Genomic DNA, 22,352 nt, shown 5'->3' on the forward strand with positions numbered 1-22,352 from the left:
AGTCATTATATCCAATTTTATCATTTACCGGTTTTTTAAAATTCAAATTTTCAGCCTTTTTTATTGAAGTTCAAAATTTGAACTTTAAAAGCACGTGTTTTTGCATATTTAATTTAAAATCATTAATTAACAAGTTAGTAGATCGTTTTAAGCTTAGAAACAAACAAAACTGAATTAAATCGATGGCACAGACCTAATGCTGCAAACTAGAGCTATCAACGATCTCTGGTTGTCGAGATCTCACATCACACCCAGCCAACTAAGATCAAATTGAATTAAAAATCTCATTTTTTTCGAAATTTTGCTAAGAAATTTTATGCTCGAATAATAAAATAATTTTTGGATGGAAATAAAGAGAAGTGTCGTGTACATAGACATACGTTTTCATATAATTTTTGCCGGTGTTTTATTTCTCAAGCAAGCGAAATAAGAAGCAAAACAGCAAAATTATGTTATTGCTTATGTTAAGGAAAAAAATAAGAGCATTTTTATGTATGTTGGATTAAAAATTTATGCTGCTATTTTCTCTCTCATATGTGCTCAAAAGTATATACGTATTTACAGCACTTACATTCACTTTAAATGGCATGAAAATGATGAAACTCTCAACATGTACGCAATTCATTCCATTTTTATCTATGTTTAAAAATCGAGGACTTTCTCACATCACATGGCGAATTAAATTCATCATCTATAGAATTGAACTTTTGTCCTGAATCCTGAAAAACTAGTTTCACATCTATACATATAATATATATACATTTAAGCTTGTATTAAATTACTGTGCTTGATGATGATAAAAACCATTAAAAATACATACAAATATACACAATACGAAAAAGGATCCTCTCAGCAACGACAGCTGCCGACTATATACAACTTTTTTTATTTTCACATTCTCTACATGAATGTACATGTACAAGTTCTATGGCTTTTTATTGACTCACATCTTTTTAGACAACAAAACATTTTTTTTAAATACTGAATTAAATTCATGACAGATTTTTGTATCATTTTTCAAAAAATATGATCACAGGACATAATCACATTGATATTTAAAGGAGCCTCTTTATAAGTGCGAATGGAAAATAAAGGAAACCCCAACAGCTATTATCATCAGCTTCACAACATTGCACTAGGTCAGTGAGAACAATGTGTTTTATTTTTGCGGGAAAATGTTTACCATGATAGCTTCTGGTACTCATAAGAGGAGAGCGTGGAAAAACACATAAAAAGGGAATACTGAATGAAGTAGTGACGTAAGGGACACGATAATGCTCTCGTTTGTAAATATATATATATTTGGGGGGAAAAATCTCTGAATCAAGGGTAAAGTCATAAAAAATGCCGCATTTAAATTAGACAATGAGACTTTTACTCACATTATTTTCCCACTTGACTTCTGTATTTTGACAAAAGTATTATGTTTGAGTGAATCTTCTTAAAGGAAAGAGTAGCGATTAGCAGGTTTAAATTAGAGGAACTGAAGTATCTTGCTGTAATTCAGAGCTCGAATTCGTCTTCTATTTTAAATGAAGTTGAGTCGATTTGAGTCGGCATTTCCATACAAAATCTTATTTGACTTCGAACTCTGCTGTAACTTTGCTTCAATGTGGAGCTTAGGCTGCTTTTCAATCTGCTCTGTTGCTGGGTCTGTCTCCTAGTTTACACAAATTCTTGGTCCGCACGGAAGAATTAAACTTTTAACTTCAATTTGGCGATTTTTACTGATTTTTTGACAATTTTATTTCAAAAATTTCAAAGGTTACTAGATTTTTAACTTCAAAGAACTCTTGGAAAGAAGCTGTCGATAGAGACAGTATTGCACTTGGTATTGGTAATTTGCAGACGGAATTCAGCTTTAAACGACATCTGATTAAGTCCATGGATCAATACGGCCAGCGAACTAAGCAATTAAATAATAAGACTTAACCTTGAAAAATCCCAAATTCCTCCAGAATGTTCCTCTCGGGACACCGTAACCTCTATTTCATCTCCCCACGATTATCTCACGTTTATATTTTTCCCTGTTTTATCTCATTTCATTTGACAAGTAAGTTCCCTTCATCTCAATCTCATCAAATCTCATTCTGTTTCCCTCACCCAATCCGTCTCCCTCACAAAATTTGACAAATTTCTCAGTATTTATTTTACATAACCGACAAAAACACAAAATTTTTATGATCAATTATGCTTTCATAAAAGGATTTTATCACTTGACGCCTTCGCACTTGAATTTATGACCTCCTCACTTTTGTTTTTCTTTCCCTTTACTGCATGCCATTATTGTAATATCATCATGTTGATCGGCTTTAACTTCAAAATATGTATATACGAAATCCCCCAATAATTTTTATGAATGCAGTGTAAAGTGTGGAAGCAACAAATAGAGGAGAAAAGTATTTTAGCACCTTTTTTTTGTGTGTCATACAGTGTGGACGATGAGAACCCCTTGAACTAAAAATTCTATGTTAGGGAATTCCCTCCATCGAAATGAGGAAGTAAGTATGGATAGGAAATTCCTAAGAACATCTAATTTCTATATTAGTTACTTTAAAGAATAAGGAATGAAGTGCAATATGAAAGGTAATCAACGAAAATGAAAAGAAAAAGAAGCGACAGAAAGGGTCAGTAAACTCTTTAAAGAGAAGCCTTTTTTTGTCGGTTCCTTTCACAAGGAAATAGATGTGACGAAAGGATAAATATAAATAAAGGATAGAGATCAGCTTCTTTTGACTACCTGCCTACGAAAATTGTGAAAAGAAGAAGAAGAGAATCTTGAAAAGATATTGGCTGTGCTTTAGCTCGCGAAAAAAAAATGTAATCCCCTCCAATTCAATAGGATACGATTTTTTATTTAGATTTAGATTTCGACAATTTTTTTTATAAAATTAAATTTTCTTTCCTCTCCCTGTCAACTTTTTGTTAACAAATTCAGGTATTTTGGGGATTTAGGTTTAGAGGAAGTCGTTTTGTCTGCTGTGTTTTGAAACCTTTTGCAACAAAAATCATGAATTTTGGGATTTCGGATCATGTTTCTGTATTAATATACAGTTAGATCAAGAATGTTACAATTTTTAGAATTGTGTAGCTGACTAAGACGTTTTAGTTGCATGCCAAGCATTTTATTGCATCTATATCAAAGCCTTTGGGATGATGATAGTCCGTTATTAGAAATTCGCAAACTGAAGTCAGTAATAAAGCCAGTTTCAGACACCATCTGAGGAAATCAATGGATGATAATTGATCTGTTCGGAATGAACTTTAACTTGAATAGCCATCAAACTCGTAGCTCCATTTATGGTTAAATCTGAGTAGATACCACAATAAATTCACTTTGGCTATACTTCACACTCTTCCAAGCAGCACGCAATATTAACTAAAGATCCACTACGTCACCGAATTAGCGATAAGACTCGAAGTTGCTCTGAAGGCATCGTAAAGACGGATTTGGAATCATTTGTATGGCCAGAAACATGGTTTGCCGCATTGTATCACTCAAGTCACAGGTTTGTATCGCTGTTTAGTCACATACGTCTTTGCCAAGTCTCTGCTCTAATTTAGCAATGAAATTGAAGCAGAACCAAAAGCGCCATCAAAAACTCTTATCACCAAAGCATTTCCCCAACCCGATCTCATTGCTTATGCTTTTCCTCCTTCTTAACACCACTTCATTCTCTATTGCGCTCATAAAATCATTTAAATTATTACGTGAAAAAAGAAGAAACACAAAAAAATTGTTGCGAGAATTTTACATCTTCCCAGAATGATTTTATTCCTGCCATTCTCAAATGTCCCAGAGAATTATGAAATGCTTGAAATTATATCCATCCATTTTAAGTTAATAACTTTATTGTGTGAATCTAAAATTGGTTGTATTTTACAGGATTTCCAACTCTACTAACTCACAAGCTTTGAGATTTAGCGATAAAAGAAAGATTCCTTCTTCTTGTTCCTTACTGTTGCAAATGTGAAAAGGAAGAAATTTTTCCAATTTTCATGACTCTCCTTCCTCCTTTTTTTTTGCTTTTGCCGCTTGCCAATTTAAAAATAAATTTATGTTACGAGCAATGCCGTTTTATGTTTCGCTAACTAAATTTACTAGGTAAGCGAATGGGAATGGGAAAGAGATGTGAAAATTGCGTCATGTAAGCGTAAAATCATTATTGAAGTACAAGAACTTTCCACACAAAAATTCTAGGAAGAGACACAGAAGCACCGTGAAGCAGCAGAAATTGCAAACAGAAATGATGAAAAAAAGAAAGCAACGAATTCTTCTTTCCATTTCTATCTCAATCAGCAGTCGAGCGTAAAAACCATTTTTAAATTAACTGAAGCCGCAGAAATCTTGCAATTTATTGTGATATCAATTTGATTCTTATACCCTTGGTGGATTCTTTTTTTTTGTGTGTCGACGATATTTCTTGAAATTTAAGGTATTTAATTAGACAGACTGCTGTGCCGTTGGTTGAGAATCCTTACATCGTTACTGTCTTGATAGACACAATGGTGAAATGACAGTTGCTAATATAATTTTGCGGACTTAAGGTACAATGGATTCGATTTTAATAATTCCAATCGACACACGTTTTGCATGGGATCTAGTTGACTGTCATATAGCGTCCTAGTGGCAATCTTCTTGTTATATTTACCTGGCTGCTATGAAAAACTTGTACTAATCGAGAGTGATCCTTTATAACCAATTTGAATTTTTAATTTTAACATAATTAAAATTTTCACGAATCTAATTTGGTTCAATAGAGTGAATGACTCTAAATTCTGACCCACTGATACTTTATGGATGTTTATTCGACCATATGCAATTCTTGTTTGAATTCACTCGAAAGGATCAATAATATAATTTTCAAATTTAAAACTCGAATACATTTTGGTCTTTTGTTTCGATGCTCTATAGGAAGTTTAGAATCAAAGGTTACAAAGAACTCCAAGTGTATCTTGATCTCGCATCAGGGGTGTATTCAAGAAGGGCTGTATTGGTGGCTTATCCATTTTTAGAAAAAATCTTTAACTTGCAAGGTATTCTCGCAAATTTAAATCCATGCGATCTATGTAAACTATCCTTCCTCTAGCATAGAACAGCCAAACTATTTGAATACGTCATGGAGTGTCGCTCGGGATAGCAGTCATTAGACAGTTCAATATCACGCTATAGCTCTAATAGCTGTTTTAGTGCAATTTAAAAATGTAATGTATGTCACCATTCTTCAACCATTCCTGGACGACACAAGGCTTGAATTCTTGCTTCTAACTGATTCTGTACTGAATTTATCAAAGAAGGTACCAAGATTAATGTTCTGTCAACCCACCTTGTTCTCTTACCGGTCACTTAACTTTAAGTTCCAAAACCTTAAAAATCACGCAATAATCCGAAAACTCGAAAAAATATTCAATTCTTCATTACAGTTCCAAAAAAAATTAAATTTCAAAAAGTGTACAGCACAGCATTTATTTATTATAATATTAAATCCTTGATACTGTCTGCTGAGCTATTGATTTTTTTTTTTGCCATCTTCAAAATGGTTTATAAAATTAACATTTTTATTACCAGGAATTGATTACGGAAAGAAATTATTTCTCCGCATTCTTCACTTCCATTTCCTTGTTAAATCGATAAACATTAATAATTACAAAAAAAAAGGAATAAAAGGTTTTGCATGCATCAATAAAGACTACAAAGAGAGAGTAAAGCAAAAGAAACAAAAAATCCCGAAATCCTGTAGAGAAATAAATATTTGACATAAAGCAAAAAGAGAAATAAAAATACAACAATTTACTTGATTAGAACGAGAGTCCATAAAGCGTGGCGGTTGCTAAGCAAAATAAAAACTAACATTTGACTGTATTTGTGTGTTTAGTCCTTACCGACTGTTATGTACACAAAATTTTGATTGTATTTGTGCAAATAAGTTTAATGTTGATTTTATGCAGTACTTGATCATGTTGATGAAACAGAACTGCCGAAAAAGGAATCAAAATAATTTTTTAAAGCCTGATAATTTTCATGAATCATGAAGTAATTCATTTTATGGAAAATTGCGTTCATCATTTCGTCCATCAATTCAGATGATGATTCATCCAATTCCTTATGATGATTATATTCATTCCTTTCGCATTCACCACTAATACTATGCCATTATTCAATTTAAAAAATCGATTTTTTTTCCTCATTAAAATACAATTGTGTATGTGTGCATTGCGTTTCTTTTGTGTGTGTTAGTGAATGAAGTTCTTATTTCTTTTTTTGCATTTCCGAAATATAAAAATGATGATGATGATGACGATGTCGATGACTGTTAAGGAGATATGTACATAAAAATGCGTAAGTGCATTGTTGCCGCTTTTTATTGTCGCTTTTCACTCACTTTGCATATATCTCAACATTTTATAGTCATACATAGTTAAATGAGCGCGCGGACATGAAAAAGGAAGTGAATTTGGTGCATAAAAAATATACTCCATGTGCATATCATTTATGTGCTCTCTTTCTCTTCCTTTACCGCTGCTGCTGTTGCTACTTTATTTACTGTTTGTTGTTGCTGTACTCGCTTGTTATTCGTTGAATTTTAATTATAACATTTTTATGACATAGCAACTTGCAACAATGCATTAATTATATCATATAATGAATAATAAAAAAATGGCAATTGCATTAACATGGAATGGATCAAGGCACATATGCACTCAGAAGAGGAATTAACCACATGGAAATAAGGTAATTTTGGAAGTTAATTTTATAAGTAATGGGTCAACAGGACATTGCACTAATGAGGCTGTTAATGATTTTTGGTATGGAATGGAACTAATAATCAGGTAGATTTAATCTCTTGTGAAGTATGTAATTTTGGAATATTATTTTGAGACATAAATTTAGATTGAAAACCGTAACAAATTTTGAGATTCCGGGATTGAAACCATAATTGTCACTAAAAAACCTCAAATAAATATAGTTAAAAATTATCAAAATTTATAAAAGTAAATTAGGGTAAAAAATGTAATTTTTGGTCATTTTTCATTTTTGGACACTTTAAATGCATATTTCTCTTCGCTGTTTTGTCTAAAATTATTTGAAAGTGGTTTAAACTATCATATATTGTAAATATTTTCACCATAAAAAAATTCAGAATATTTGGACTTGTCATATCCGAGATATACCAACTTTAAAGTCAAATGTAATTTTTGGTCAAAAAAATGTAATTTTTGGTCAAAAAAAATGTAATTTTTGGTCACATTTTTTTCGCAGGATGCATTGAAAAGTTTGTATGGAAGGAATTTTTGGAAAAGTTTAATGAATGATTTAATGCCTTTCCACTGCAGCTACATCCATAAAATTTGAATCACACTTTATTTAGACCTAAATCTTTAAATTTGCATCAAAAAAGTTAAGATTAAGGGGAAAAAAAATTCACAAATTTTCATAGCTTACTTTTGTAAAAAGTGACCAAAAATTACATTTTTTTTCCTTCCATACAAATTTTCAATGCATCCTGCGAAAATAAAGTGACCAAAAATTACATTTTTTTTGACCAAAAATTACATTTGAAAATGGGTCATTTTGTATGAAGAATACTGAGGAAGTGCTTCATTCATTTGAAAAGATTAATATGAGGAATGATAGAGAGGTGTAAAAGGCAACTTTTTGGGTACTTATTAGTTTATGAAAAACAAGTCCTTTAGCGCAAGCGGCTGTAACAAAAAATGGCCAAATTTTGATCATTTTTCCAATTTTTTCTTTTGGAAATTTTAAACTACAGGAAGACCAATAGTCAAAAGTTTTAATGCAGAAGTTCTTATTTTTTGATCTTTTACAACTCTTCTTTACAAACCATGGTCTGAAAATGCTTGGAAATACCTTTTTCAAAAATGACCAAAAAAAAAGTGACCAAAAATTACATTTTTTACCCTAATCATTGAATACACAATATTTTAAATGAGTTTTGATAATGATGGGTTCGAGTCCCTTAAATTAGTCAATAAAATGTTGATGCGAATAGGATTTTTTTTTTTTTTTAATAAAATGATTGATTTTTTCGAAAATTTTCTTAGATGGATCCTGATCGCTGATTATAGCTTAATCGACCCGAGTTTTATAGTCTCTATAATATGCCGAGTAAGTCATTTGAATGGCACATGGAGGCAGTTTCTATTTAATATAGATAAAAGAGATGGATCAGAGTCTTTAAAGCTCTTTGACGAAGCCGTAAGGGACAGAACTCAAATTGACTTTTCCATCCAAAATTCTTCGACTTCTTCAAATCACCAATACCAAGTTCAATGCCATCTAAAATATAATCATCAACTTCCACCAGATCCCCAAAAAAAAAAAAAAACTCTCCCAGTGTAAAGTCGATCCCGAAATGAGTGGATAAAATGAACATACATTGTAATGTTCACAAATTAAAAATTCATTCTCAAACATTTCATTATACGCGAGCATCTATCGAAGGAACTTTAATGAAATAAATTTTTATCGATTTTCCATGCCAAAAAAGAGAAAAGTGAGCATCACGTGCACAAAAATTCATTGTTAATATTTAATCATACAGCATGAGAAACATCAAAAAAGTAAAAATCTTTAATTACAGGAATGATAAATGGTTAAATGATCCTCGAGTCGAATCTCTCCTATAATAAGGATACAATGAGCTATTTCCATTCGGAATGAATAAATATAATGGGAAATGTACACATATGTTTTAATTAAAATACACTGCACTAGACGATGGCGACGTAGAAAATTCAACACACATACATGAGCAGTCACACAAGTTTATTATTGTATGTGTCTATAACTCTACTCCTAGTGAGGATAGCTAAATAAAAATCGATAAAAAAGGAACAGAACATTTTGCATCATTTTCTAAATTCAGGCAATGTTTTGACATTGAGTTTGGACTTAAAGTCGCTTAGATATTTTTAGCAAAAGGATATGGATCAATATTGATTGATGAACAGGCAAACCAAAAGAAAAATAATAGTCACAGAGTCTGAGTGCATCAACACATGCATGAAATGCACAGCTCAGTTGTTGCCTCTTTTTCGGCATGCACAGCAACACAAATAATGTTTATATATGTGCCATGAGACGAAATGAAATTTGTAATTTTTAAAATGTATTTTATGTATATATTTATAAAAACCCATCTGCTGTTTTGATATACTTTACTTTTACTTTGTGCATGCTCTCATTTTATTTCCCAATTTCTATCTGATGAATGATGTATTTATGCATGCATATTCACCAAAAAAAATTATTTATTTTATGGATATACACGACTGATGGTTTAATAAATTTCTCTCTCTTTTTTTGCTCTTTGTGTGCCTGTCATATATGCATTATAATTAGGATATTCCAATCAGTTGAGATTTCAAAATTCTTTTTTGATTTATTTTTTTTATTTTTTAACTAGCCGACGGGTTAGATCGCGGATTTTTCCCACTGCGATCATGCAACCAGTGAGTTATTTCCAAAAAAACCGGTTGCGAATTTTTGTCAATATGAAGATTTGATCAATCTGTCAGTGTTTTGTTAAGTCTCTAGTTGTTGCAAGCAGATTTTGTGATTTTTTAGCAATTTTGTAATCTTTTAAATATTAAGAAGTAAATTACGTGAGGGAAGAGTGCTTAATATTAGGATTAAATGGCGTGAATTGAAGATGTTACACTGATCGTGTGAATTAGAGTGGTATAAAGTTAATAAAGAATTTATTCGGAAATGTCTTGATGTAAATAATAACAAAAGATGTCAATTTTAAATTTATTGATAGTCAATTTTGTAGATGTAATGTATTTTATGTTAATTGAATGGTAAGTGATCACGTTATTCGCAACTTAAGTGTTACAAACTGACAAAGCTATCATATCTGTGAAATCCTTTTTACTGGATCTTAAAGAATAATTACTTACCGATAACCAGCCGATAACAATTTTCTTCGTAATCACTGCATATAACTCAATTCACTTATTCTTCGGTATTTAAACCGGACAATCACTTTAAAACTTAGTGCTTATCATTTTTTAACACATTATTTTGTTAATTAATTATTTCTTTCAACACTTACTTTGTTTTCTTTTAAATTGTTTACAAATGTAAAGTTCAAAAATTGAACCTGAATTTCAAATTTTATCGGTTATGAGAGCTAATAGACTAATTTCAAAATATTATTTTAACAGTTCAAATTAATTTACAAAAACTTGTCAAATTTCAAGAACCAATAATTGAAGAATTCAAATCGTAATAACATTTGTTGCTTGATCCTCAAACATCATAAACGTGCTGACTACTTATTGATTTCTCAGTAAATTTTGTAATAAACTTGGCATTTGTATTGTTTTTCAACCTTGATCAGTCGAAGACTAAATACAAAAATTGTGAGATCAATAAAAGGTTTTTTGTCCTATTTAAATGACTACATGCAGTTGCTTACAAAGGCAGACTATAATTGTCTACCATCTGCTATATAAATTTACAAATGCAGCTTCCACCAAGCCTTAAGAAAAAGGTCATTAACATTGTTAAATCCAATTCATTTATGAATTAATTCAACAATTTAATCATGTCCTAGTGAAAAATATCCAGATGTACAACCTGCAAAAATAACTTTTGTACCGGAATGTGAAATATTCAAGGCTAATTTCCAAGAATCTACTCTACTTCTTTCTTCATAACCGACTTTTATAGACATAACTTCCCGTTCACTAATTTCCATAGAAAAACGGAAATATTTGCACATTAAAAAATATCTGTCGATTCCTCAAACTTTTGCATTAATCTTCTGACCGTTGCAAATGTCTATAATTAAAATAAATATTAAAATAATTAAACTTTGGATGTAGATGCAGCTTTCAGTCAATATTTTTAGTAAAATACTCATGAATTTATATCATTAAATTTAATTTGCATGTCAATTGCATCAAAATGTTTCCGTCAAGTCAAATTGCAATCATTTTAATGGACTTTTTTTATATACACACATATATTTCAAGTTCCAGACAGGCAGCAACATATGTTCGAATAGTGCACTTTTTATATTCTGTTTTGTGAGCATATGATATCATTCGTAATAGCAGTGAAGCAGCAAAGTGGCACAAAGAATAAAAAAATGTTGCAAGTATGAGAATTTAGTGGATGTGTGCTGAGTTTTGAGACAGTCCAAAAAGTTACATAATGAAAAAATCTGTCGAGGGATTTATGAATAGATGAAAAATTATACGAAACAAACCAAAGCAAATTTCTTAAAGATTGTCGTCTTTAAATGGACGACAAAGGATCCAAAAAAAGATTTTTTAAAGTCCATTGGATGCACTTTAATTAACTTAAAAGGAAAGCATGTTTAAAAAAACTGTAAGAAATTGCAGTTGACAAAAAAAGGAACCGAGATCAACGAAAGGTGTTTCTTTTATTTCTTTTCAATTTCTTCTTTACTGTTGCTGTTCTGCACAGCATCTATTCATTCAATCTGCTTATTTTCGAATCCTCAGAAATAAAAAATCACAAAAAACAGATTTTTTACATGAAAAAAATCAAATGTGTGTATTTGAGATGAGCGTATGCTGCTGTTGCTATAGCTGACACAAAAAAGGAATGAAAAGGAAGAGAAATTAAATTATCCTCGTGCCATATCGAGACATATGTTTCATTTTAAAAAATCTTTTGTGTATTATTATTACAAGACTCCTACATAAATGTAATTGATTTCTTAAGGAATTTCTTGGCGCAAAAGAACGAACAAAAAAGTAAATAAAGTATTTAAGAACAGTGTATGTGAATGTGTGCACAGTGTAATTTGGGGTATCTGATTTTAGGTAGTTATTTTGTTATTTTTTTGTGCATTTCTAATGAAGCGTTGATAAAATGTATAAGGTGATCAGCAATTGCATGGAACTGTTGCAGAAAGCAGTTTTATAAAGCAATCAATTGTTTTCAGATAACAAGTTGATATGGCGCGCAACTGTTGTACAATGATTTTTATGGCATACAACTGTTGCACAGACAACATAATATGGCATTCAATTGTTGCACAGAGAAATTTTAATGTTGTGCAATTGTTGCACAGATAATAGTTCAAATTACGCGCAACTGTTGTACAGAGAAATTTTATGGCATGCAATAGTTGTACAAAGAAAATGTATGGCACGCAACTGTTGCACAGAGAAATTTTATGGCACGCAACTGTTGCATTTAAAATAAGCTTATATAACGTACAATTGTTAAAGAAATGTTACAAAGATATTTTATGGCACACAACTGTTGCATAGGTAATTTTTTGGCGCGCAACCGTTGCATTGATAATAATTGCAATTGTTGCACAAAACCTAACAAAGCAAACCAAATCAGGTAGATACTTCACCTATTCACAACATATATATCAACAAGTATACCAGAACCCCTAAAATATATCCTCTCAAAGAGAATACAAGCAAGATGTAAGCAACATAAAAGTGTGCTTCCTTTTTTCATTCGATTCTTAACGAACCTGGTGCAATGTGCTTAATAAATCTTACCACCATTTGTGTTTTCCTATTTTTTGTATTTTTCTTTCCAATATCTGTTGCTGTTAATAATTTTTTCTTCCTTTTTTCTTTGCCTTACTTTACATCTGTGTGTGAGAATGAAGTTTAAAAAAATATTATTTATAAAAAATAACAGAACAAAAAAAGTAACTGAAAAACATCGCAAACGAAAACAATCATCATAACTTTTCAAGCAACACCGGGACACATGTGTTGGGTTGTTCCTCTTCGCTTTATTTTTGCGTAAATATACACACAAAAAAAACATGAAATTTATGATGTTAATTACTTAAAAGGCATATTATATGTTAAATATTGCACACTCTCGTTAAAGTTATGAGCATCTTGAAATTTACAATTTTCACAAGATTCCTTTTTGGATAATTTTATGCTCTTAATTTTCGAAATTGCCTTCTTTGCCATTGCCTTCGTCGTCATTAAAATTATTTGTCGGCAATTGCAATTATTTGGAAAGTTTTTTTTTTGTTCTAGGAAAGTTATGAGTCATTTATGCTCGTTACTACTTATTTATGATGTAGGAGCAATTATAAATATTTTTGTTTGGGAAAACACATGAATGAGTAGTTGTGGATGTGGATCCTAGCATGTTTTGTGTAAGAAGAAGACATTTTTAAGATAATAAATACTTGAAGTTGTTGTTCCTTAATGGATTCTTGGATCTAAGATGCTGTTTGATTATTTCTTAGTAGCATCAGCTGCAATCAATTTGAGAGTATGTGGAAAGGAAGGATTTAACATTTGAGTTGAAGGAGTTCAAACTGGAACTAGAGATCGACTTGATTTTGACTTTACTTAATTCGGTGACCATACAGATCAATTATGATCCATGGCCTAACCTAAATGACATCTCAAGCTGTCTTTTTTGATTTTAGTTGACTAGTTCCCACAGAATCTTAGTTGACTTCTAGATTTGGTATTGAAATACACACTGAAGTTGTAAAAGCTGTTTATTGATTATTGTCAACCTTAAGAAGAATTGGCTAATCTACACTGGTCGTACAGATCAATTGTGATCAATTGCCAATCCTTGGATCACACCTAAAGCTGGCTCTATCATTGGCTTCCGTCGGTCAATTACCAATACCAAATGACTATAGAATTCAAGAGGAAATAGCTAAACCAGTGGTTAGTAACATTTTTATTTTGGTAGTAAGTCGCGACTAAACCGCTAAACTAGAGTTCACGGCACACAGATTTCTCATCACTGCTTTAGATTGTTTCGGCATTGACTATCGCCAAGTGAACTAAAATAGCAGTCATTAGCTGGGCATTAACTTGCCATCAACTCCTTATAACGTATTTTAGTCCACTAGAGTCGCTATCCTAGAACTCAATAAAGCATCAAAACAGGTAAGACAACTAGATTTCTATGTGTGTACATTTTATTGATCTACAAAAAAATATGAACGTAACATCTTAAAACTAATTATTGCATAAAGGTGCTATCATTAAGTACAAAAATCATCACTCAACTTAATTTACATATTCTAAATTGTTCTAAGTCCATAGCAACATAATTAATTAACAAAAGTATAATGTAAAATGAGAATAAATGCATTAATAAATTAAATTCTAATAATGGAATGTAATGAATGAAATCAGAGAGCATTTAATGAGATTCAACAACTAAAAATTTCAAATTCTAATAATTTCTAATCTGAGGTATTTGATAAGGTACAGACACAGCACGACGGGAACCAAAATATATCCGTATACAATTTTTCACCTTGCGGATCCAAAGTCACTAAGCGCTTTTGAGCATACCTTTGTTCACATTTTGAGTTATATCCATTGGGTAATTGACATAAGTTTGAGCATTTATCAGATCTGAATGAGAAGGAAGACATGAATTATCACAGAAATAGTATCAACAAGTTGCAAAACTTACAGACAAGTTTCCGTTCGGACTAATTGAGTATCATCAGCAAGGTTTACAATGTACATCCATGAATTAGTTCTTACATTAACTGCTGCTTGTGGAGTGACGTACTTTGATTTGACTTGGCAGAGATCCTCACGATTTGGACTAGTTTGTCGCTTACTTCTTTTGACTGATTGAACTACATTGAGGAATCGATTGAATGACAGTTGTTTGGCTTCTGAAGCTGTTTCATTTAATATTGAACGTACTTGACGCGGTGGTCTGTAAACGATTTTTGAATTATGATATTTATGGACACTAATAATTTTAGATATACAATTTCTATTCTACATTCTAGACTATGAAAAGCAATAGTAAATGGTCAAGAACCTTTGATAGTATTGAGGTTGGCTAAAGCTATATGATATTGATGGTTTAATTTGAAAGAATGTTGAGGATGAATGAGCAGGTCTTGGATAATGGTATCCATTTCCGTCCTTATATCCACCACGATATCCATGATGATTTTTGTAATTATTATAATCATGACTGTATATTAAGGCAATTGATTAGTTAAAACAAAATAAAGATGATTAAGGTTGCCATTTTTGTTAATTTTTCAGGCAATAATAAAAATGGAAGAGAAACTGATTTGGGGATCGTTCACAAATGACGTGACACAAGTGAAATTCTAATCAACGTCATTTGTGAACGAATCCTTTAAAGAGAGAAAAAAAGAATTAAAATATGCTGTATATTATAAAAATGTATATAAATGTCTGAATTTATTAATAATAGCATCGGTCATCATAATATGATAAATGTGTAGCATGTAATAATTTGTATGATAAAATTCTTACTGATTGTCATATAAATTCGGATAATTATCGAATGGTCCATTGCTCGGAGGTCCATAGGCGTGTCCATTTTCATGCTCATAAGATGGAATGTTGTATTTTGATTTTGAGAACGACTCCTTCTTAGCATTAAAGTCAATCTTCGTCTCATCAGCCAATATATCTTTGATTGCATGTTGCTTCAACAGCTTCTTTATCAAGTTCCTACTCTTAGATTGAATGTTAAGATCGGAAGGGGGGTTTCATAAAATTGATTTTTTTTTTATTTGATTTTTTTCAGAGAGAAAAAGAACACAAAGGAGAAAATTTGATTTAGAAGAAATAAAAAGAAGAAAAAAAATTAAATCTACTTTAAACTGTGTTTGTGCTGGTGTTGAATATAATTTGTTTTGCGATCGACTGTCTTCCAATGATATTTATGTATTTGATGATTATGGTTTCCAAAACTCACACCTCTATTTTTTTGTATGGATTTTTTTGGAGATGGAGAATGATCTTGAGAATAATGGTCAGATTAAGCAGGCAGTAAAAAAACCTCGTGATTTGATTGTAATTGCTGGATATTTCCAAAATATTAATTTTTATTGACAGAATTTCTAATTTAGAAACTGGAAACTTTTTGGAATTTGACTTAACTTTTGGTCATACGACTTGCTGTGGGTTTCATGCAACCAGAGTATTCAATCCTTAATACAAAATGTGCTGGATTGCTGAATTAATTTCGAAATTTCATGAAATTCAATATCGGGTTTGAAAACTCTCTCGCAACTGAGATTATGGACCAACATTTTAGTATCCTGATCCCGAACAGACATTAAGTATGTTCAAGGCTATGAGATATAGTCTTGAATTGAGTATAGTCAATTATACTGATTGGATATTCTCATGAGCATGATCATTTGATGAGTATGCTCGCTGTCTGTTAGGAGACTGATATCCCGATTGGACCAAAATACGTAATAACTAGCTAATGTCCAGTTGATGTCTCATTCTAAGATGTTTTGGTCTTATCAAGATATTTATCTAGCAGATTCTTAATTTGACTATCATTTTGAATTTAAAAGCTGACTAAAGTTGTCTAGACTTCCAATAAAATTCGAGATTTAGAGATCCTTTTAAAATCCTCGTGACTAAATTTCCACAATCATGCATAATATTGAATATTTATCTTTTGCATTCATTGAAGCATTTGCAATATTTATTCAAATTAGACATTAAGTTATAGATTATTTATCTACCCATAACTCTGACCTTTTTCATTATTTTCAAGGCATCCCGTTTATCCAATGATATACATGATTTGTTCACTAATGAACATGCTTATCAACGTTCTAAGCAAATGAGCTTTTGATTTATTCACATAGGAAGACAGCGACACTGGTGGTTCCCCAAAAATATTTTTTTTATTAATCTTTCTAACTACGACTTTAATTTCCTGATGATAAATGATGTCAATATTAGTTTTATTAAATGATTTGATGCAAAATTATTTAAATTTTGATATTTTAATGACGGCCGTAAAAAAAAAGCTAGAAGACCGTTAGAAGCGTATGACGTTTGACTGACTGTCCTGCGTCATTTACAGTCGCACACATTTTTTGTCTCAAGAGTAACATTTACATTTATGTAGCTTGACTGGTTGGTTGCTATCGATAAAAATTGTCATAAAATTTCTCTTACTCATCACGCGCTTCTTACTGCTTTTCACTCACGTGAGTACTCATTTTTATTGAGTATTACATAGTTGTATATAAACATTCCATGAATCATGCATACGCCAAGAAATTAAAACTCATGATTCAAGTGTCAAGTATTTCAAAAGGTGAGAAAAAGGGAATCAGGTTCAATAAATTGATTGACAGATTTTTGAATGAACCGGAGCTATTAATAGAACTAAAGGAACAAAGATGTCAAGGATTATTCTTCAAGAATGAATGGAAGAAAGAGAATATATAAAGCTGACGTATGACTCTTACAAATTTGAAAATCGCTCGTGTGGCTCTTACGTGATTCATGGATAACCGACCTTGAGGGAACTTGTAGCATTTTTATTAAAATTTCTTAATTTATTCAATTACTTTCTTAAAAGTTTTACGTATATGATTTAGATCTATAATGAACTTTGGATATGTGGAATGAAATCTTGCAGAACTCGTTGATCTTGGGAATATTTTTCACAAATTTGTCAAGTTTTTTATTTGTGGACTGTCTGAAAAGCTGATATGCATTTCAAGTTTTTGTGTCACATTCTTAGGGATATGTTAATGGATATACGATCAACGCAACCAAGATTGAATGGCTGCTTCCTTGTGTTAAAGCATAATTCCTTAACCATAAGGTAATATCCATAAAACCTTTAATAATTCTGATCTATATTAATTTTCATAGCTTAATAATCATTAATTCTCTCTGCTCTTCTTCTAAGTAGTTCCGTGTCGCTACGCAAATATAATTTTGGCCTTTAATGGTACTAATTCCGTTAATAATTGAAACCAGGATATTCAAAAATATTTTATGTCATAATTAAGATCTAAATCAAGCATAAAAGCCTGTAAATTCTAAAAACTTTAAAATGACACATCATCTAGTTACTAAGGCATAAAAAGAGTCGGCTTGCGAATGAAATTTTCATGTTCATTTTAAACAATTGGCTGAATGAGTAATTTGTAGCACGAAACAAGAAGAAATAAAACCATAATAATATTATTTTTTTATTCAATTCATTTGCTCTCAGACTGTTTGTATACATTACGCAATTGTATCGTGTTAAATACAGCGATCGTAATTCGCGATATTGAAATAAAATGTATAAAAAAAATTGACATTCACACATTACGGTATTCAGCCGGCATTGCGCTACACCGGAAATTTCTTGCATTTCTAAGAAGTCAATAGTTTGCAAAGAGATTTTGTAATGAGTAAGTGAGGCTATGTGGGTGGTCATAAACAGCCGACTGACCAACTGAATTGAATTAAGCTATTTTGGCAATTTATGCAGTGTCTAAAATGTGTCAAAAATCATCGAAGGCACTTATATGTGATTGAATTGATTGACAGAAGATGCATATCGTAGCAGACAAAGAGCATCGTGATACCATTTCGGTACCTAAAAATCTGTTGTCTGTTGGGGATAGCTACAAATTGGAGAATGATCTGGTCACTAGAAACATCATCATATCTTTATTCTATCATAATTGATGCTCAATTTATTTTCAGCATGTCCAGATGCATATTATAACAGACAAAGAGCATGCTTTAATGGTACAGTAATAGTGCTACGGTACCAAATACTTGATAAAGTGCCATTAAATCAATTTAAACTTGATAAAGTGCCATTAAATCATATCTTCATTCTACCATAATTGGTGCTTAATATATTTGCCTACCAAATAACAAATTTTTGGCACAAACCCAAAAGCAAATTTCGATTTCATTCCACTGATACTTAATATTGTGTGTAAGTGTGCATGTTTTGTGCTAGTATAATTAATTCCACAACCTTGATATCCATAAAATGTCAGTAAAGCTACTTACTCTGGATATCCATCAATATGTTCACAGAATGTTGATCCTTTAGTTGCACAAGCTGGTGTATCACCAGGTTTTGCTGGTAAATACATACACGGCTCTTGTCCATACCCTCCGCATGGTGGTGATGCAATTGAAAATTCATCAATGCACATTAACTGCAGGAAGGAGAGACGGCAATGAATAAGATTGAAAGTAAAAGCAGTAAATACGGAAATTCTCACCAATAAAACAGCAACTTGCAAAATTTTCATGATCTCCATTTGTTTATAGTTCCAACTGCCAAGAAATATTAGAAAAAAATCATTAACATTCATTATTGCATGTTGCTGTTAATAAGCTTCGTTCACTTTCATTCAACTCTTTTGTTTTTGTTCGCTTCTATGCATCCGATTTGTACTGACTTTTAACATGAGCAGCTTCAGATGTTGGCGATAAAATTAATTATGTGAATTTTTAATAAGAATTGTGCACAATTTGTGTGTATTTGTTTTGCATGAATAATTTTGTGTGGTGATTTTTGTGCCTGTAGACTAGCTTTAATTAAAGTGTGAAATTATCTTGGATTAATAAGTTTTGTTAGGAATTCCCTCAATATTGGATTTATTTCATGGTTTTTTTCATTAATTCTTTAAAGTGTGAATTTCCAGGCAGTAGCTGAGCAATATTACTTTTTAAAGCATCATCAAACTCTTCGATTGGAGTTTCTTGGGAAACTCCCAAAAATTGGTACAAATTTAGTCAAGACTAGTCAGGTTTAAAATTAGCAACGAAACTAGAATTGAGGAGAAAGTTTTCGTAATCATCTGCTAATGACGTCAATAACTGATGAGATTTATTGGATATTTATAAATATTTATTTTTGGAGATATATATTTAAGATAACGGCTGAAAGACGTCATAGCTGAACTTGTTATCAGAAAATTTGAATTGATTTAAACTTAGTGATTTATATACTCTAATCAACAAAAAGCACGATCTTTGATAAAGTCTGAGATATTAATAGTCTCAAATTTTGAATATGGTGAAATTCTGAATTTGAATATGGAGATGCATCAAATTTTCAGTCATCTCTAACAGACAATGAACATACTCACCTAAATGAGTTCGCTTATGAGTATTCTTAATCAATTTAATTGAGCATGATCAATTTGTGAGTATAATCATTAGCTCATTGTCTGTTCGGGCATTGCATATGATATACAAGCATTAGCCCTCATTCCTAAACTTAAAGTTTTAGATCTTAAAATAAAAATTGAATTTGAATTCAAAGATATCAACTCTGTGCATAAGAATATTCTTAGTCTGTTTGAGTCATTGCATATGACTAAACATCGTACGACTAAATACCACTTTTGTTACTCATACTTAGCAATATCCTTAGTAGACATCCTAGATCTGTTCAAAATCTTTAATCTTCTCATTAAATTTTGAAAAAGTTTAGTTAAAATGTAAGATCCATTGCTAGATGTGACTAGGGTTGTCGAGTACAAAGTATTTGGGGTACTACAAGTACTTGGGCTTTATTCAAGGACTTTGAATCCTTTTTCCAAGTGTTGAAATTTGGGATTTGTAAAAATCCTGAAAAACCAAATAATCATACCTATCACATCCTTGATGTGACAAACGCAATGTCTTTAGTAAGCTCCAAACTACCTAAGGATCCAAAAGGATTCTGTGTTTCTAGTCAAAAATGAAAAGCCAATCCTTGATCTAGAATTATTGATCAAAACTTTGTAATTGATTCACAAATTATTACATCCACATAAAATTTCTTGGAATCACAAAATTACGCAAAAAAATCCACAATCAAATTTATTGCATGTCTTCTTATCATAAATAATTAAAATTAAAGTCACATTTTAATATCGAACAAATTTTTTCACCCAATTTACATCACTTTAATTTCACTTTCGGTTAATTTACGTGACTTCACTTGCTTATTTCTATATACGTAATGCACATTAAATTTGACTAAACTCGAGGTAATTTGATCTACGTGATACTCACTATATTATTTTATTATATCCACAATATTAATAATTTTAATATTTTTAGATAGATTTTTTGAAAATATTTTTGTGTTTTAACTGCGTGAATTGCTAGATGAAACTGAAGCTAAGCTTAAGAAACACCATAGTTTATATATTGTACAACAACCATCGACCATCGTTAGGAGTCAGAGTGCTTTTTGAGCTTTTTGTTTTTCTTCTTTTCGCTCACTCGGAGGCTTGTCGTTCATATACATTTTTGGCGGCAAGCATTCGCTCAAACGAAAGAAGAAAACAGCAACAGAGAATCGAATGATTTTCTAGCCGGCTTTGTAGTTTGAGAGAGAAAAAAGAAAATCAGCTGTTGAGCATGTGAGCGGGTTTAAAAAAAATCTCACTAAAATATATAACGTGATTTAACAAGCTCTTCGAGCATCTGAGCATGAATCATTATTCAATATCAGATTTCCATATAGAATTTTTACAGATTTACACGTATATTATTAGTAACAAATTGATTAATGGCAACTGCGTTAGTGATAATTTACCATGAGATTTTATGACGCTTTTCCGATCTTTTTACGTCACAATCTTTGTAAGAGTACTGCATTCTTCTCTCGGAGCTTCCCATATCTCTCTTAATGACGTATTCATCGACTTTCTGATTTTGAAAACATTAATTAATCTAATTAAATTACTGACGGAATTAAGTCAAAACCCCACTATAATCATGATGACTTTGCAGAACAACAAAAATATTAAAATTTATAAATGGGTTGTTCATAAATTAGGTTCAAGGACCTCCGCATGGGAGGGAGATGGGAGAGGGGTAAGAAGGGTCGAAATGCAACTTAAACAGAAGAAATTACGAGAATTCAGTTTTTAGAAAAGTTCGTTAGTCTGTAACGTAATAAGTGAACTGTCCCAAGCAGAATATTAACTCTTCCTGAATATTTTAAAAAATGGTTGATCGATGTGCAACTCTGGCTTAGTGACGTTCTTTTTTGGTGAAAAGAAAACGTAATAATTTATTTCTGTATTTCATGAAAAACAGTTCAATTTTAAGGGACCTAGACAGAAGCTATTTAAATATTTTGATTAATTTCCTACTTACTCATAAAAACAGCCAGGAATTCAACATCATAATTCTAATCAAGATATGAAACGCAAATCCTTATCAATTACTACATCATTGCATATTTCTAAAGCTTTTTATTGACGTTGTCGAAATTTGATCTGATGTCACGATCCCGAATGCCAAGTATAAAGAGAAAAGAAATTAGTAAGAATTAAATGATTAATAAAATGAATCAACGCATCTCTGACGGGGTTGAAGATTCAAGAGGTATGAATAACGGTTTCCTTAAAAACGCAATGGTCAGCAGGAAAATCACAAAATTCCTATGATGCCGTCAATATTCTATAAATCACTACAACATTCGCAGGTAATTCCTAAATGAGTCCTATAAGTGTGAATTCCAATGTTCTAATCTAATGACGAATGATCGACTTATTGTGCTAATTTTGATATTTATTTTAAAATTACTATTTCCGAAAATGAAA

At 31.4% G+C, this 22,352-nt stretch overlaps 1 protein-coding gene and 1 long non-coding RNA gene across 5 annotated transcripts; one reads left to right on the forward strand and one right to left on the reverse strand.

Moving 5' to 3' along the window:
* The first annotated feature begins 9,557 nt into the window (after positions 1–9,557).
* Positions 9,558–15,014, forward strand: LOC139091477 (uncharacterized). The gene is made up of 2 exons (XR_011544514.1): positions 9,558–9,703; positions 11,005–15,014. It is a non-coding gene; the product is annotated as an uncharacterized lncRNA (long non-coding RNA).
* On the reverse strand, positions 14,002–21,593 carry spz5 (spatzle 5). 4 transcript variants are annotated; one of them, XM_070641595.1, is made up of 7 exons: positions 20,809–21,593; positions 19,023–19,077; positions 18,805–18,956; positions 15,274–15,477; positions 14,804–14,962; positions 14,441–14,695; positions 14,002–14,379 (listed from the first exon to the last, which is right to left on the reverse strand). In XM_070641595.1, the coding sequence occupies exons 2-7, from the start codon at positions 19,059–19,061 to the stop codon at positions 14,205–14,207; spliced, it is 984 nt and encodes a 327-aa protein (XP_070497696.1). In that variant the 5' UTR covers positions 19,062–19,077; positions 20,809–21,593; the 3' UTR covers positions 14,002–14,204. The 4 variants fall into 4 exon arrangements, with proteins under 4 accessions (XP_070497696.1, XP_070497694.1, XP_070497695.1 ...); XM_070641593.1 differs by lacking the exon at positions 20,809–21,593 and having other exon boundaries at positions 19,023–19,554; XM_070641594.1 differs by lacking the exon at positions 20,809–21,593 and having other exon boundaries at positions 14,003–14,379; positions 15,274–15,474; positions 19,023–19,543.
* Between the last annotated feature and the right edge of the window lie 759 nt (positions 21,594–22,352).

Source organism: Chironomus tepperi, unplaced genomic scaffold (genome assembly GCF_022539635.2).
Source record: "Chironomus tepperi strain 1889 unplaced genomic scaffold, CSIRO-AGI_Ctep_v1 contig_244, whole genome shotgun sequence".
In the NCBI taxonomy this organism is placed as follows: domain Eukaryota; kingdom Metazoa; phylum Arthropoda; class Insecta; order Diptera; family Chironomidae; genus Chironomus; species Chironomus tepperi.

Excerpts from the sequence above, each read along its gene's own strand:
- spz5 (XM_070641593.1), bottom strand. The coding sequence starts at position 19,115 with ATGAATGTTAATGATTTTTTTCTAATATTTCTTGGCAGTTGGAACTAT. Across the intron at positions 18,957-19,022 it reads TGCAAGTTGCTGTTTTATTG|TTAATGTGCATTGATGAATT; the intron begins GTGAGAATTTCC and ends TCCTTCCTGCAG. Across the intron at positions 14,696-14,803 it reads CAACCTCAATACTATCAAAG|ACCACCGCGTCAAGTACGTT; the intron begins GTTCTTGACCAT and ends AATCGTTTACAG.